General features: G+C 46.2%; 1 protein-coding gene across 18 annotated transcripts in view; it reads left to right on the forward strand.

Moving 5' to 3' along the window:
• GCGR (glucagon receptor) overlaps nucleotides 1-17,578 on the forward strand; it is a 522,801-nt gene that overhangs the window by 318,042 nt on the left and 187,181 nt on the right. For all 18 annotated transcript variants that reach the window (XM_086931130.1, XM_086931136.1, XM_086931143.1 and 15 more), the window contains 2 exons: nucleotides 15,182-15,278; nucleotides 15,447-15,554. In XM_086931130.1, coding sequence (XP_086787256.1) covers nucleotides 15,182-15,278; nucleotides 15,447-15,554 — 205 coding nt within the window. The remainder of the gene's footprint in view (nucleotides 1-15,181; nucleotides 15,279-15,446; nucleotides 15,555-17,578) is intronic.

A 17,578-nucleotide genomic window follows, 5' to 3' on the forward strand; every position in this document is an offset into this window, starting at 1 on the left:
AAACCGTTCATTCATTTGTTCGCTGTGTTTGTTGAACTCATTGTTAGCTGAACAATTCCTCCTAAGACATAAGAATTCCCTGTAGGGGATACTCCATTTTAGGGTTTCTTGGTGGAAACTTTCCCCGTGTAGTATTGCATTCGTTGGTGTTTTTTTACGGTATAGTGTTGTGTGGAGTTTGTTGTTTTCCACATACACATTTGTATCGAGGAAAGTTACTTGTCTGGCACTGATTTCAAAGGTGAATTTTAAGTTTGTTACATTGTTGTTCAATTTTGAAAAATAGTTTTTGAATTCTGTCTCTGTGCCATCCCAAATTATTAGGAGGTCGTCTATGAAACAAAGCCAAAGGATGGTTTTCTCCAGGAAGTCATCATTCTCCGAGGTCCAGGCCACCTTCTGTTCAAACCACCCCATGGTCAAGTTGGCATAGTTTGGGGAAAAAGAGAATCCCGTGGCACACCCCTTTGTTTGCTTGTAAATTGGTTTGTTAAATAAATATATAATGCATGGGGTGTGTGTATATTTTTATTACATGTAATAATATTGTATTCTTGATTTTATATATATACCCAAAAACTGCTTCCTGCCGTTCATCCAACCTCATCCACCACACGGGGTTGGTGCGGGCTAAACGGGCGCAGGACCTGTAAATAAATATCCTTCTCAGCAAATACTGGGGTCCTTAATAGATTGTCACTGGACAATTATTCTCACCCCTGCCTGAATGAATAGATCCCCTCTACTTTTGTCTCACCCCCTTTCTCCCCTTCTATCAAATTCTTTCATTTACGACCACCTCCCCCCTTTTCTTAGCGTAGATAACCTTCTTCCACCTTCTTCCCCCTTACCTCTCACCCTCCTCAGTAGCCCTTCACTTTCTCACCCTCCCCCATCCACTAAAAAACCTTTGCTTTCTTCCACTCCTACTATCTACGATATGTCGTTAGACTTATGTTATCCTAGTTCATTTTACCTCATTTAAAATGCACATTGTTAGCCTTGTTTTATTACTTCAATGTATAAAAGTTTATACTGCAATTCTGTATTACCAAATCCTGTAAAGCGCTCTGATACTCTTGGGTCCGGCCAGTGCTACATGAAACCTTTTAAATAAATAAATACTTAAGCTGCCACGCAAGAAAGAGCGCGCACTCCAGGAATTTTGATAACAAATTTTATTTGTCTGGCTTACTCGTTTCAACCTTTCCGGTCTTTGTCAAAACCATAGCTCCCACTGTGAAAGAGCTCTATTTTCTAGAAACAGAAGTGAAAAACATACATAAACATGGAAAACAGACTTGTGGGTGCTCCTTCTGCTAAAGGTGTAATCCAAGGGAAAACAGACTGGTTCACACATATGAACACATGAACAAAGGGAAACAATATATTCCATGGTGCTATAAACATATTCAACATGATTACTATTCTATTCACAGTTAATGTAAAAATTAATATGTTTTGCGTATTTTTCAGTTACGTTCAAAACGCAACACGCAATCAATTGCTAGTGCCGTGTAAAAGCATTGGTCAGTGCCTTATTCATGTAAGATCAATACTGGGGATAAACGTCAGTTAATAAACCACCCTATTGCTATTCGTGTTCATACAGAAAAAGCATACACACACGTCATGTGACATTACAGAAAAATGAGGAAGTTCTGCCAAGTGGTGTAGTCCAGTCCTCTAGCACCCCTCTGGGTTAATCCCACGACATTCTTCCATAAATCATTAATACGACAATATTAAACAAAACATGTGACGAAAGGAATAAATGAGAGTCAAACTAATAATATAATTCAAAACAAAACAAAAACACTGATATGGGTACATTCTTTCTCAACAAAACACAGCTCGCCTGTCGAAATTCATTTTCTCCATAAACAAACCCGGGAGAGGCTCCCATACGTGCACATGGAGATCCTCATCCTAGTTGAGGCCACCAGGATATTTGCTGCTGAGCCGGATGATATATTCTGATTCCAGTTTCCTCAAAGCGTGCTCTCTGTCTCCCCTCTCTCGTGCACAGGAATTGTGTCAAAGGATGGTTGGCAGGTTTAAAGCAAGGCCCCATATGCCCCAGTACTTTCTGCCTATGGTGTTGCATTAAAACATTGAAAGGAAGTCAACCAGTAGCAGAGAGACGCCTGTGCAATGCTCGTGTAAACTAAAGGCATTTTGTTTTATGGTGAGGGGGCCCCCCTTCTGTACCATGGCTTAATAAGTTAAGCTTTCTCTATTGCATAACTGTGACCTACAAATCGATTCAAACAGAGGCAGGGCTGATTCAGCTCTTCATCTTCGTGAGACCATTGAAAATCATGAAATTGTAACTCATGTAATTTGTGGAGCAGCAAAACTGTAGCAGGAAGAGAGAAATACAAACATGTTCTTGTTACTGAGCGCTTTACACCCAGGAGCCTTGACAGATGTACCTAAAAGAGGAGCTCCTGCTGTACCAGTTTCCTCTTCTTGGAAGACATTCCACACATTCCCCTGGGAGGAAAGAAGACGCTGATTTATGGGCCTTCTCTGTGAACTTTTCCCAGTCCTGTGGTGTTCACCCAGCTCCTTGAACCAGTGGCATCTTCCCTCCAGACTGGAGAGGCGCAGATGTTAATTTACCCAGAAGTCATGTTGCAGAACAAAACAATCTCTCTTCTGTAGCACCTCGGTCTACTGAGAAGAGCCATGTTAGCCCCAGCTCAGCAGAAGCTCCTTGGCTTTGTAATGAACCCCAAAGTCCTCAAAGTAGCAGCCTCGAAGCCCCCCGGAGGTAAGTAGGCCTTTTAACAGCCACAAGTGTCTATCAGGAACTGGCCAGAATAGAGGCCGCCTTGCAGCCTATCAGTTTGGAGAATTGCTCGGCGAGGTAGCGTCGGCAGCTGGCAGTGGTGTGACCTGCAGGCCTTGCGCCGTGGTCCTGTCGAGGCCAACCCCTCCTACCATTCTTCTGAAGCCCACAAACTGAGCATGAGTACATTGGCAATAACCCCAGCTATTCCCAACTTCAAAACTTCAGCCAGCATGAGGCTTTATATTGTTATGAATATTATTTTATTATTAGTATTATTATCATCATCTTTATGGTACCACTCTACAAAAGAGGCTGAAGGCCCATCATTACTCAAGGGTTTCATGTATCTGGGTTCTTTTCTATTGGGGAAGAAATGAAACTGGAACTGCTTTTGTGACTACAGCATTTGGACACCTGAAATGCCAGTAATATTTGGGGACTCCACAGATGCAGTGATACGTTTGGACCACAGACTGCGAGGGCAGGGAGCCTGCCAGGACTACATCTTAGCAGACATGAAAAGGTCTCTGGAGGAGACCACTGACTCACATCAGCTGCTAGCGCCTCTAGTCGGAGCCGTCTAAGTAAGGCACTTAGCCTGTTAGCCGGCTTGTCCAAACAGTCGGCAGCGGAGGAGGTAAGCCTTAAATGCTCCCACACACTGACAGATGTTCCTACAATAATCCAGCTAAAAAAGGTCACCAGAAGTTAAATCCTCAATCTTCATGACTAGATTGTTAATCTGAAGAAATCAGTGTCAATAGCTATGAGGAGAAGAGAATAACCCCACTGCCAAAGGAAGAGCCCCTCCTTCCCTGGCAAGATGAGGTTTGCTTGACAGAATGAAAGTCCAGGGACTGGCACCTGTGGGCACAGGAGTCCAGGAGGGCAGGCCTGCACCACTAGCAAGATTAAGGGCTGTGTTAGCATGAGCTAGAAAACAGATGAAGCGGTCAAACAGAAGAAGCAGCAACATTGAGGATGATGCAAAGTCGAAGGAGCAGTGCCAGAGAGCGCCTACAGAGGCCCTTGTCCTTCAATGTCTGGGAGCTTAAGACCTCTCAGGCTTGGGGGGCAATTACTTTTGTCTAGCTGGGGTCTAATGGCCTGATTACGACTTTGGCGCAGTTGCGCTGGTTCTCTGTTGGCACAGCTGTGCCAAAGCCACGCGAGGACCGCCGACCTGTTTATGAGTTCAACCAGTGCAGGCGGACGGTCCTTTTGCCTTTCCCATGGCGGTGCCAGAAAAACAGGCACCGCAATGGGAGCGGCAACAATGTTCCAGTACAGAATGGACGGTGACTCCATGCTGTGCTGGAACTGGGGGTGCACGCAGACAGGGGGGCACATGTTGTGCCCCCCCCTGAATGCATCCCCATGTCAGGGGGCATGGGGATCCTATTGGGCCCATTTTATTTCTCCACCGCCAGGCTTTTCATGGTGGGGATCCTGCCATGAAATGGCTAGTGATGAGAAACTCGTAATATGCACAGTGGGACTGCGCCAGACCCGCTCAGCATGTTACATTGGGCCTCCGCCACGCCAGCGCCAGGGAACAGCGGTTCCCTGGTGCAGGCAGCGGTACGACTTTGAAGGTCACACTCCGTCAGACTGTGGACCGCCATTGCTGCGCCACCGGTAGTGCAGCAGTCAGGAGACCGCCTCACTCGTAATCAGCCCCTAAGACCTGCTGTTTTTATGCCATCAAATGTGCAGGGGGATAGCAGCAGTTGAGTGCAGTTAGGAGCGACTTAGTTAAATAGAGGCATTCAGAAGTCTCAGCAGACCTGGGAAGTTGTCAGTGTCCTGAGCTGGAGGGGGAACAGTGCAGGAACATCATTTCCCCCGTTACATGTATTTTAAGAGCTGATAACACAAGCAACAGCTTCATTTCTGGAGTGCAAAGAAGAGAAAGGTGATACCAAGAGACCTTGATGAGTGTGGTATGTATATTCATTCATAAATAAAATGATAGAAACCTATATTTGAGCAACCTAATAATCGAACCCATTTCGTAGGAAAACAAATTAATAAAAGTATAACTGCCTCACAAAATCACAAAAAAACAAGAACGGTGTAACAAAAATGATATTAGTTTAATTTTAAAAACTGTTGAAAAAATAAAATACATTGTGAACGCCATATGAAACTCTGTTGGGAAAAAGGTTGACAGGAATTTCCCAATGAAACATAAAAGAGCATGGGGGAGGGGGAAAAATTAACGAATTCTAAAAATGGGTGAAACTAGGTGTTTAGATGGATTTTCTCCCAACAAATTGGAAGGGGGAGAAGGAAGAAGAAGAGAAGTAAGTGGGGAGAGTAACATCCCAGGGAAAAAGAGAGCAGTGTAACATGGTAAAAGGGTTGGGGGCAGTAACTACCAGAAGCAGAAATTTAAAGTGACATTTTGTACAGTAACTGGATGTGAGGAGAGGAAGGGGTGAAGGTAAAAAGCATCCAGACAATCTTTGTAGAATTCACTGTCCTATACGTATATATTGACAGTATTGCAGGAAAATTGAAAGAAATTGAGTTACCTAGGGGTATATTCACAAGAATATGTGCTAAATATCACCAAAATATGCTAATGCAACTTTAAACATTGCAGCATATCACGGGAAAATAACCCATTGTCAACGTGGAATTCACAACATGGAGGTACCATGCGATAGTCGGCCGAAATCGCGACCAATGTCCATGATACAACCACCTCGACGGAGAGATAAACACAAACCACAACACAAAAAAAGTGCGATGAGCCCATTTGCAATGAGGAAAACAGGGATACGCACCGCCAGGCCGGTGGCACACACGGCAGGCGGGAATAAGCACAACAAAAGCCTGAAAAAAATAAGACAAACCAAACAGAAAACAACAGCCAAGCACAATGGAGGCAACCTGAGCCAGTATATAACCCCACAAACCCCATTGGCAACAAAACATTGTACATGTCAGGCCATCTTGGTAAAGGTGAATGCAGCCTGAGAGCCGAGGAGGATAATGGAAGAAAACCAGTACAACCGGAAAGATGCAAAATGCACAAACAATCAGAAACATGCCGACAACAAGAAGGCAGCAATGCACACCGGAGGTGGGAGTCCTGCGCCACACCAGGAGCTGGATGACATGGAGGAAATGGTGTCCACCACATCAGGCTGTAGACAGTGGCAGGACTCGGGGACCGTAAACTGCGGTCGGGGGAGAAAGGGCACAATGGCACACATGCACAATTAAGCACAGCACAACTGCAGACAAACCATGCCCAAGAGTAACAGCACCAACCAAGTGCACAAGTCACACAACTCGGCAAAATCACACCACTGAACAAGCACAGAAGTGAAAACCACACTGCCTGAAAGGGAAAAGGGTGAGCCAAATCAGAGCTGAAGCGACATCTCACACACAATGCAGCACACACACATAGGAAGCAGAGCACACCAACATCGAACGCAATGTGATACAAACAAACATCAATATTTGCACAACAAAACACAGGACAAAGTGCACCTGCCTGTTGCAGGTAAACGGCCATACTCATCTGGCTAAGCATGAAACAGGGACATGGCAATGCACAAGTACATACCCACAGTCCTGATCAGGTAGCAATGCACGTATAACAGGGAGCCAGAGAGTCTGTGACACACACATTGGCTTACAAATCAAGACACAACACAGTTGGAGACAAATGAAAGTACGGAAACTTTATCAACAAGTGAGTGTCAGTACAGCCAAGAGAAGTGCCACGAAATGCAGACCAATGCAGCAGCATCTCTGAATGAGGAACGTAGGAAAGCGCCCATGTCCATCACAACACAAGTCAGTGCCAACCCGCGTTGGTTGTCCTTGCCTTGATCATGAGTCCCGGCCAATGCAGCCATGTCCACTGTCGTCTTGGGACATGTGACCAGATCCCCAACATGCATCCAGGTGTCGGGACACGTGCAATGGGTCACATCTAGTTGTGGCTGCAGGTACCTTGTCACTCGTCCATGAACACGAGTGCAGCTGCGTAGGCCAACATCTCCAATGAGCGATCGTCGTCCACCACATCTGACATGTCATCTACGTAATCCATCAGCTGACCCGGACAGATGTGCTGACTCCAACCACTGGACCCAATGTGCACCAAAGCCCTATTGGGTAGTGGCTCAATGTGCTCACAGCACACGAGGACCCGTGCAATCTCCGAGGTCCAATGCCCAGCCTGAATGCCAAACATCCATGCATGCCATAAACAGGCATCACAGTGACACTCCAGGTCATGGGCCAACAGGGGGCGCACACACACGTTGTAATCCAGTTCAGCTACCGTTACGTTGGGGAGGCAGACATCTATGGACCACTTAAATATGCACGAGGTACAATGCAACACAGGCTGAACGCAGGTGAACTCCGCAAGGCGGAAGCTCAGCCGGTATCTGATCCGCAAAACTGCCAATGGCAGTGCCCCCAGTACATGCGGCAGACGTGCACGGTACAGGTTCAGGTGACTGCGGTCGAGCATGTGTCCGGGATGGTATGCCATTGCATCAGTGGCTCTGCTTGCAGTCGCACTGGCTTGCCCTGCTCCAGTCCTGTGGATGAAATGGCACAGCTCGGTGCATTGAGCAGTGTCTGTGTGCAACGGGTGCAGGCCTGGGGTGGGTTGGGAGTATGTGTGAAGGCCATTTCACTCACGCCAACTACGACCAAGAACTTCTGCGTGTGGGATGTGTACACGTTGGTCTCAGGTTGGGCAGTGCGTAGTGTGGGAGTCGCAACCAAATGCTATTGTATCTGTCAGGAGGTGCTGGCGACATGCAAGTTCCTGCTCGGAGCTGCAGATGTGCTGCTGCCTGATAGTACAGACAAAGAACCATTCATCCCTACAGTGACTTCACCATCTGCATGCATTCAAGAGGTGTACAGAGGCCGGTCGTGAGGGTGATGGGGTGCCAGGCTTATGTTGGTATCCAGGACTGGTGTGATTACATTGGATGGGGCTGGCTGTGTGACTCCTCCGACTCTGGCAGTTGTGGCTTGGATGATACCAGAGGTAGGCATGTGCCGCGCAGCTGGCAGCTTTGTCTGCAGTGGGATGTTGGTTGGCTGCTGGGTTGGGACCATCAGTAGGTGGGCGATGTGGGTCATGATGCGGATGATGGTTGTCCTTTTGAGCCTGTAGGGGGCAAAGACTTCCTCAGGCGTTAGATCTGTAAGACTGGTGAATTTTTGGTAGGTCTGCTTTCTTACTCTGCGCTGCCTCTGTGGTGATCCGGGGGAGGACGAGTTCGGGTCCTGGGTGTGGTGGTGGTGGGTGTTGTGGCCCTGTTGGGGCTCCGAGCTGCATGATGAGTAGCTCCATGGTGTCTTTTTTCTTTGGGTGTGTCTTTGTTGCCTACTGCAGGTAGTTGACCGGCTTTACTCCTGCAGGAGGCAGATGTTAAATGCCTGCTGCTACCGTGGCCTATCGCGTGGTTTTGACTGGCATCGCGGATCTGGAAGTTTGTTGTGAAAGTGGTGTTGTGGTTTTTTCATGTGTTTTGTCACAGGAACGCCTACCATGCATCTCATTAGGATTAGTTGGCGGTGTCCACAGTGGAGGTAAATTTTTGGGCAGTTATCGCAGGAATACTGCCGATGTCTGCAGTTTGCACCAGCTTGTGAATGGGGTGTTAAATTTATCTCCACTTTCGATGCGTTAAGGTGGGAATAAATCGGAGATAATTCCTTGTGAATATCCCCCTAGTGTTTCCATTTATGTGGTAGAAATAACAAAAAAGTGTGAAAAATCCATATAGGGCACTGTATAAAATACTTTAAAAAAATAAGGAAGAAACTCGTTCTATGAGAAGAGTGATGAACTATGCAGTACTAGGAAACACCCAGTATATCCACTGTCCTAATATTCCTTAGATCAAGTGTCTCAATTCTCCGTAAAAGCAAGCATCCATATCAGGTCTGCATCATCATCCAGAAGTTGTCAGAACAATAATTGTTCAATATAAAGTACCTGAAATAATTAAATAGTAATTATGGCCGCATGTTACAAGATCTATTTTGTGAACAGCTAACACTGACCACCTGAAAAGGCATGCCTAGCAGTTTGTTCTCATGAAAATCAACAGAAAGTGTCATAAGACACAAAGCACCATAGTCTCTTTGTCTATCGCAAATGTGTGCGGCATCACGGTTTCGTCTAGTCCTAGTTAATGCGGTCATGACGTGTTTCAATACCTTTATAAAAACATTATATCAAATACGTAACTGGAGAAAATCCTCTCCTCTAACGCAACAATTAAGCTGCGTAGTACAATAGGAGCAAATATGGAGCACACTAGCTTTAACACCTTTAGATTAGCAGGAGTCGTATCCTTCATGTGTCACAACATAGTGTTGGGTGTCTCATTACACCGGTTTGTCATTTAATTACCACTCAGTTAAAGGATCTCTAGTGCTAACTCTACAAGTATCCATACACATCATAAATATTATAAGCAGCTGTAAAGGTAACAGCAGTGCAGCATAACGTGCTGGAATATGTAGTTAATACCTGGCTGAAAAACTGCTCTACCACCAAGGATAGTTTTAACTGAAGTGGCCATGCCTCCTTCTATAAGTATCTATATGTGTCAGAAGAAATGTAGAAGCTGCTGCTGGCCAACAGAAATACAGCATATAATGAAAGGCCAATCATCTTAAACGGTAGCCCAGTTATACATCGGTCTAATAAGAGCTTCAACACTAGGGCCATGCCTCCCTCTTTACCTTAATCAGTACAATATTGTATGTTGACTCGTATATACTAAAACCATATCAGTTGCTGCAACATGAATCAATGCATCTCCTGATATTCATTATAAAGTTTTATGTTAGGTAATCGTTGGGGGTTAGCTCTACTCCACGAAGAGGTACCAACGGACAGTGCGGGGCCTCCCTCCTGAGCAACCTGACAGGTAGAGGTGAGGCTAGACTATTCAACAATTGTGGATATCCAGAGTATGACCTGACACAGCAATAAAATTGCGCAGGAGTACTGGTGGTGTATTAACAATTTACTTATTATATATTTTTTTATGCTCTACTCACTAAATTGCAGCAGCATTGTATTAATATCTAGTCCTGAAGAAAGCCGCTGATACTAAAAATAGATCAAGAGGCTGAAACATGTCTACCTATCACTAACAGCGGTTTATATCCATACCACTGTGCTGTTACATTTTAACCCTGTCAGGTAGTACACAGGAATAAAGGTTATTGGTGATCTATCTAGACAGTTTTAATCCACACCCCCCTATCTTGACACAGCGCTGCAACATACCTCACTCAACCTACAACAGCACACATATGGGATTACCATCCGACTCCAAAAAACATCTCTGAGCTCCTTCCTTAAAACCCAGAAGTAGTAGCTCCCAGTGGTGACTAGGTTTTCCCCTCTGGTAAGGAGGACCCATATGATGAAGCATGTCACCTTCGGGTGAGTGAGGGGTCTTATCCTTAAGGGATGCCTTCCCCGGTGTTATAACACCTTGAGAGTTGAGAGATAAACTAGGGCTCTTCAACATTACATTACATGCACATGTGGAAGACTGTAGGTATATATTGTGTGTTTTTTCTGAGTACAAAGGGACATATACCCAACAGTCTATAAACTTTCCCTATAGACCCTCAATCCACGGTAGTGTCAGCAATCGTTGGTGTACCCAGGGAATGGAATCCCTGTAGCATAGAGTGCGATCAGTGTGGCCTATGCGGTCACGGTCTACACGCGATGACCATCTTGTATTTATCAATGTACGTCTTTGACATAGGAGAGGGACTAGTGTTATTGCCCACCATCTAAGAGTAGTGCTAATGTATCAACCACGTGAAGAATATTCAAGTAAAACAACTATTCTTGTATATTTAGTAACATGTGCATAATCTCAAATCAAGCGGCTATGACCTGTTTTCCCCCCATAAATGCCAGTATTCAAGGACATCGGAGCTCTCATGATGTTGATATATTATCCATGTAATGCACATAATCAGAAAGTATTGACAGGCTGCGCTTAAACCTAACGTAGGGAGAATGGTCCCAGTGTACGAATGACTTTGCTTTAAAGAACCAAGAAAATCATACACAGTTATACACAGAATCGTAATATTCTTAATGGACAGTGTTATTTAATCACACTGAGCATCCTGTATTTTATAACATTTGTTAACACAATATTCAAAGCAGTGCCCCGGGGGAAGGGTGAGGGTGTAGTGGATGAAGTGAGGATAAGGTAGTGAATGGAACAGTGTAGAATCACAAACTTAGTTATTTCTCAGGAAGGGACTCATACATGAGCCAAGAAAAAAACATTTCATCCGGATATTTACATAGCCATAGTTATAGATAAAGCCACAGTGATCAATCGCTGTTGGTCAGACTGGCTAGTCTGGTAGATGTCGACGTTTCGACCCCTGGAAAGTGGTAGGTAAGTATGTCCCTTACGATGGGGTCTTCCTCAGGGCATGAGTGTGGGGAGGGGAGACTGGGGGTGAGTTACCATCAGTAACTCAAACGATGGGCCTAAGGAGAAAACAGGGCGCGTAGGCTCCAAATTGGTATGAGCGAGCAAAACACTCTATTGGTGCTGTTTAGGGTAGAAAAGGTCCAGTCATTATTATTCTGCTGGGCCTGGGAAGTGAATTAAAGAATTCACATCATTGGGCAAAATGGCTCCATATTCATATAATTCATAGGTAAAGGAAACGTTTCAGTACGTGTCCCTGAGACGTGAAGTGATGAACTCACCGGTTTGGCCTTTCACAGTGCTTCCTGAGTGGCAGAATAAGAGGGAGACATGAAGCATCAAAGTGCAGGATACACCCTTTTTGCTGGAGCAAGAATGTATTCCTGAGATCCTGAACTTTGAATGGATTTGTTGAATGCTCCTCAAGTCTTATAGAAGATCTTCTCCTGTTTGTATCTTTTCTTAGGCTCCAGTCAGAGATCTGAACCCACAAAGCATTCTGCACCACAATTTCATACTAGTGAAATATGGGTTTTCATCTACTAATAAGAATGTTGGTACTTGGTAACATATGATTACATTGATCTAGCATGACTGTTAAATGAAACTGACCTTCTTTGCCACTTCTGTAGATATAGTTTCAGCCATCAATATTTGCCTAACTATGGAATGTACACGTGTGAAGAACTGCAATGTTGTCAGGACATAATTGTATTACACATGTCCCTGTAGGGTCGTATCCTTTATTGTGGAGATTTGTCAAGAGTATCCATCGAGGTTCTCAATTCCACGCCATTAACAAAGGTCAAAGTTGTTGTTCAGGTCGACTCTTTTTAGACTCTTTGGGCAAGGCATTCATGAATGATAAACTTTGAGTTTCTGATGCAAGGGCTTTGTAAAGCTAACGCTCAAAGACAAGGTATTTCACCTTTCCAACACACAAGATTGGCTTCTATGCAGCATTTCCTCAAACTGCAGTGTGTGGTTGAATGCTCCATGATATATGTGGAAGTGACACCATCATTAAGATCTCCCTCAAAGCCCTGATTCCTGCTTTCCATTAGATGGCCTCCTTTTCCTGTGCCCAAAGGGACAACACGGTGATCAGCAGGCAGGGAGGGAGAATTCCACACCCGCAGCACATGGACAAGAGCGGTCCTGGCCTCCGTGGGCAGATAGCACACCATTCTGAAGGTACAGGTTGGCCAGGATATTTCATATTTAGGACATTTGACTTCAGATCTTTTAAGCATTTCAATAATGCAGTTATTATCACGTTTTAAACTTGCATTAAAGGAAGCCTCTGGTCCTACCATAAGATTTTCCAAATTAAAGTGAAGGGAAGATGTGATTTTTTTTTTAAAACACAGAGGCCACAGTCACGCTTCTAATTTCCAGGTAGCTTCTTGAAGGTCATCCCCTTCTTAACAAATTCTGATTTCCATTCTATTCAAAGGTTCAGCCACACTGGGGTCACAGGGGCATGATGAGCTTGAAGCCAGAGGTTTGGTGCTGCGGTATTTAGAATCAGCTGACATTAGGCTCCAAGGGTGAATTGTGAAAAGTTCTGGTGCAACAAAGGGTACACCAACGAAAGTGAAAGGCTATATGGAGGCAAATAGACTGTGATTGGTGGAGCTCTTCAGATGCTGAACCGCTCCTCTCTGTTACCTTGTATATGCAGCTTCTAGATCACGCCAACTAAAAGATATTAGCTGTCCGTTGACACATGCCCGCTTGTGGACCTTAGCAAAAACTGGCAGTGGATTTCAAGCCTGTCACCCCTGCATGCTTCTCATCCCTCCTTAATTGTGCAGTCCAATCCTTTCAACGCATTTGTTTAATTTTCATATTTTTGGAGGGGCTCAGCTGTTGTCATTTGCTGCTGGGCTGCTCTTCTCATTTACCTATCCACGTGGCATCTGCCATCTTGGATCAGTAAATAAAATAAAAAATAATGGCACCTCCAACATTCTCTTGGCATGAGCATGTGTGGGGATTCATGTGCGCATAAATCATTAGGCATAAAGATGTGCCTAGAGAATGAAGTGGCCACCAGCAGTGGCTGCGTCATCACTCTTTCACCATTATCTCTTTTTAGGCCTCGCCTGAGCCAGCACATGCGCTGCCCTGGCGAGACATTTAGTGAATGGGCTTTTAAAAGTCCTACCACAGCTTTTTGGCTGGCATAGAGCATGCGGTTATGCGCACAATAGCGAACAGAGGCGGCATCTAACTTTCCTCTCTTGTCATGGTGCGCTCACATCACACACCACTCGCCAGCCTGTTTTCACTTTTGCCGTCACTGACAGGCACGAGCAGAGGCGCCATCTGGCTTTTCTCTTGCTCGCCCAAGCTCGAGCGCCTCGCTTCAATGCCCCTCCCCTCCCCCACCACATCGAACTCAGAACCTCCAGATCAGCGCGTTTGTCAAAAGCAAGTGTTCAAATTGATGAGGCTTACAGACTCGACGCTGGCATTAAACTAAAAAACACACATACACAAACGCAGGCATGCATGCGCGCACACTAACACACACACACGCACCTCTCCTCTATCACAAATCCTGAAAATCAGTGCTGGTTTCAGCCCGTCTACACCTGCAGTAGATGAAAATGACACACCAGTCTTGATTCACGAAACTGTGGTTGCACGCGTATGAGATACATTTTGCTCCCCAGAAACGTGCTGCCACACTTCCAAATCCCATCGGTCTGACTCAGAAATGGAACATACGAGTAGGAGGAACAAGCAGCTAACAGATACATCCCTCGTATTTTTTGCCCTGTCCTCCAGGCACAGTAATGCTCCAACCAGTTCTGCGCCCACTGCTCTGTTATAGCCTGACTCCCATGACCAACGGATGGAAAGTGTCGGGTATGACTGATGCATGCTCCTGACTCAGTAACCATGTCAATCGCGAGAGCAGCATTCACTGCACACCTTCACATTTAAGGTAGAGGAGAGTATGTATTTATGGCAGTACTAAAGCATTTCCTGAGGGGTCTAAATTGGGATCTGGATGTGCAGACATTCACACATCACTTGTTCCCCCTTCCTGCACTGTGCCTTTCTTTTCAGCAGCTCTGCTTTACATCTGGAATGCTGTTGAATAAGATAAGCAAGATGTCTTACAGCTCACCTTTCTGAGTAAGGGGTGTGCTGGACCTCTGAGACAAGAAATCCACATTTTTTGTGTTATAGTTTATTATTATATTATTACGTGCCATTTAGTATCCCTTGATGCAACAAAAAAGGCCTATTGCTACAGGGATATTGACTCACAGCTAATTATACCACTGTTCAGCGAAAAGTGAAACCATTTGAAAAGTCTAAACGCTGGGACCTAAAGCAACAAGCATTGGCATAGCCAGTAGGTCTCGCCTTTGCAACCATATAAGTGCTTAGTTATCCAGCACAATATCCTTGGTGCAACAACATCAACTGTTGCATGGCTAAACACTTATAAGGCCCCAAAGGCGAGACCTATTCGCTATGCCAATGCTTGTTTTACTTGCCAATGCTGCACAGCATCGACTGAAAGCATTTTGGTTTTTGCCAATGCTGTGAAACATCAACAAAAACATTGGCAATGTCATTAGATAAACAAAGTGAGATCTATTGGCTTTGCCAATACTTGTTTTTTGCTACTATTATAATGTGTTTGAAAAATACAGGCAGTAGTGCGTAATATTCCCTGTTGATAAAAAAAGCAAGTCTTTCCATGAGGATAGTTATGATAAGCTATACATTGTATAACATGAATCTTTTGTGAGGTTGTGTGGCCCCTTTTCAAGAGCCAAGAGTTGAGGAGGGTCTGGCTTCTTTGCGCTGAAAGCAACAGCGGCACACAGGGGCGCAGCGCTATGAGCCCGGCTGATTTTGAAATCTTTCACAGGGACCCTCGGCGCAGATCATGGACTACGTCTACGAGAGCTGGAAAAAGTACGAAGTGGAGTGTCATGAAAATATGTCTCGGGAGCCCATACCCACAGGTAAAGCAGTCTGTGTGTGTATGTGTGTGTGTGCGTGTATGTGTGTGGGAAGGGGACCCCGGGGGGGGGGCTCCTCTGCTGCTGCCCTCTTCTCACCACGACTCACTGGTGTCGCTTCTGCTCCCCGGCGTCTAAGCACTCGCCTCACACTCCCCCTTCTCTTTGCAGGACTCTTCTGTAACCGGACTTTTGACAAGTTCTCCTGCTGGCCAGACACTCTTCCCAACACCACAGCAAATGTGTCCTGTCCCTGGTTCCTGCCCTGGTACAAGAAAGGTAGAGTATTCTGTGAAGGAGGGCAACTGTTGGGGCTCTTGGGCTATCAGGGAGAGGACAGTGGCCCTCAGCGGGTGCGGCTGGGGTTCAAGAAGGGCTCTGTGGTCTGGGGAAGATGACAGGCCGTCATGAAGGGTCACTGGGACCGATGGATTGGAAGACTGGATACGCAATTGGGACTGAGGATCCAAGACATACCACTGGCATTCCTAGGGAAGATCTGCAGAAGCAGGGCGGCTTCAGCGGCTAGTGCGGCAATGTTTGTTGTCACCCCCCCAGTGGCCTCCTCTGCCATGTATTCCCTCACCATCACCCTTTAACAGCGCCCCTCAAGTCTCCATACCTGCTCTCTCTCGGATGCCTTTAATTAGTTTTATGGCGCTGCCACCACTCATACCAGTATAGGGTGTCAGAGAACTTTACATCACACACAATACACAAAGACAATCAATCAAACCTGTGTAAATCAGTGTATAGGAAATGTTACATAAGAAAGAGGACTACAAGGTGTAGGAGTCAAATGCCATCCATACTGGTAGGCAGGACAGTTTAAGAGTGCGTGATCTGGAGAAGCACAAACTAAGAATTTAAAACATAACACCATGGTTGTAGTTCTCTTTAAAAGTCAAAATTGATTTCTAGCCAAATGAGCCCTTTTTCCAACATTAGGATAACAAAAGACTGGGGAAAAAATCATAGCACTTTAATCTATACCTTGCAGTTTGCATGCAACTCTGTGATGACAGGCAGTGGTCCAAGTGGGCAGGAACGGCAGGGCACGGAGTGCCCCTACTTCTTTAATTCTGTAGATTCCGTTCCCCTACTTTTTTAGGTCTCGCCCTGGAATTCGCATCCGAAGGATGCGTCCAGGGCGGAGACTTATAGTCGGCTGACACGGGGGAATGAGGGACACAAAACTGTGACGAGCGTGGATTGAGCTGCGTGCACGCGCGTCAACATTCACGCATGCGCACATCACAGCCACACGCATACACAGCACTCACGCATGCGCACATACACACGCATACACAGGCACACCCCCGTCACCTACACGCATACACAGAGACCCCTCCACACACACCAGCCCCTCTCCTCTCGGCTCCACACACACGCACACGCATTTACACTTACACAGACACGCAGGCACCCAGACAGGCAACCCCCCCCCCTCACACACACGCATACACACAGACTCCAGGACACATACACATACACACACACATGCACGCTCACACACATACACAGTCCGCCGCCGCGCGCGCGCACACAGATGCCCCCCGCCCCCCCCCAACAAGGCGACGCCCCACTCACCGGCATCCTCAGTGCAGCGGCTCCCACCGGCAGCAAGACTCTTCTTCCCTTCTTCGGCACCGGGGCGCAGGGTAGGCTCCTGCCTGCTCCGGTGCGCCAAACAATCGCGGCTCTTCCGTGGGAGGCGGGGTAGGCTCCCGCCCTCCTACTTCCGGTTGTCCCGCCCGGCCTGCCTGACTTCCTGGTAGAAGACACGGAATGTTCATGGCAAACAGACAGACAAAAAGTGTCTTAAGAATCTTTCGTGCGCCGGTAAAGTCATCGCGGTGCTGACCAGCAGAGGGAATGCACAAGGTAAGCGGCTCGCAAGGAGGTGGTGGGGGTGTGAGGCGAGGGACGTGATCTCGCTTAATTTAGTTTCGAGTAGAGCCCCCTGCCTCCCTCAACCGTGCCCCCTCCCCCGCTTGAAGGGGCCTGTACTATGCCCCTGGTGCCCATTTGGTTTGTATTGTAAGTTCGCAACTCATTATATAACACACGTTAGAGTTGCTCCCTGAGCCTATTCTTCAGGACATTGACACAGTTTAATTCCCTCACAGGTGGCCCGTGTGTGTGTTAATGTGTGTATATGACGTTGCACCTGTAGTTGTGAATGTACGCACGTCTGACTGGCGCGGAGGTGTGCATGCATACGTGTGCATCTATCTCTGGATGCGGGCAAGAGCAGAAATGTCCTCTCTCTATGTGTGCTTCAGTGGCCAGCCACTACTGCC

The sequence above is a fragment of the Lissotriton vulgaris genome, chromosome 7 (assembly GCF_964263255.1).
Source record: "Lissotriton vulgaris chromosome 7, aLisVul1.2, whole genome shotgun sequence".
Classification (NCBI taxonomy): domain Eukaryota; kingdom Metazoa; phylum Chordata; class Amphibia; order Caudata; family Salamandridae; genus Lissotriton; species Lissotriton vulgaris.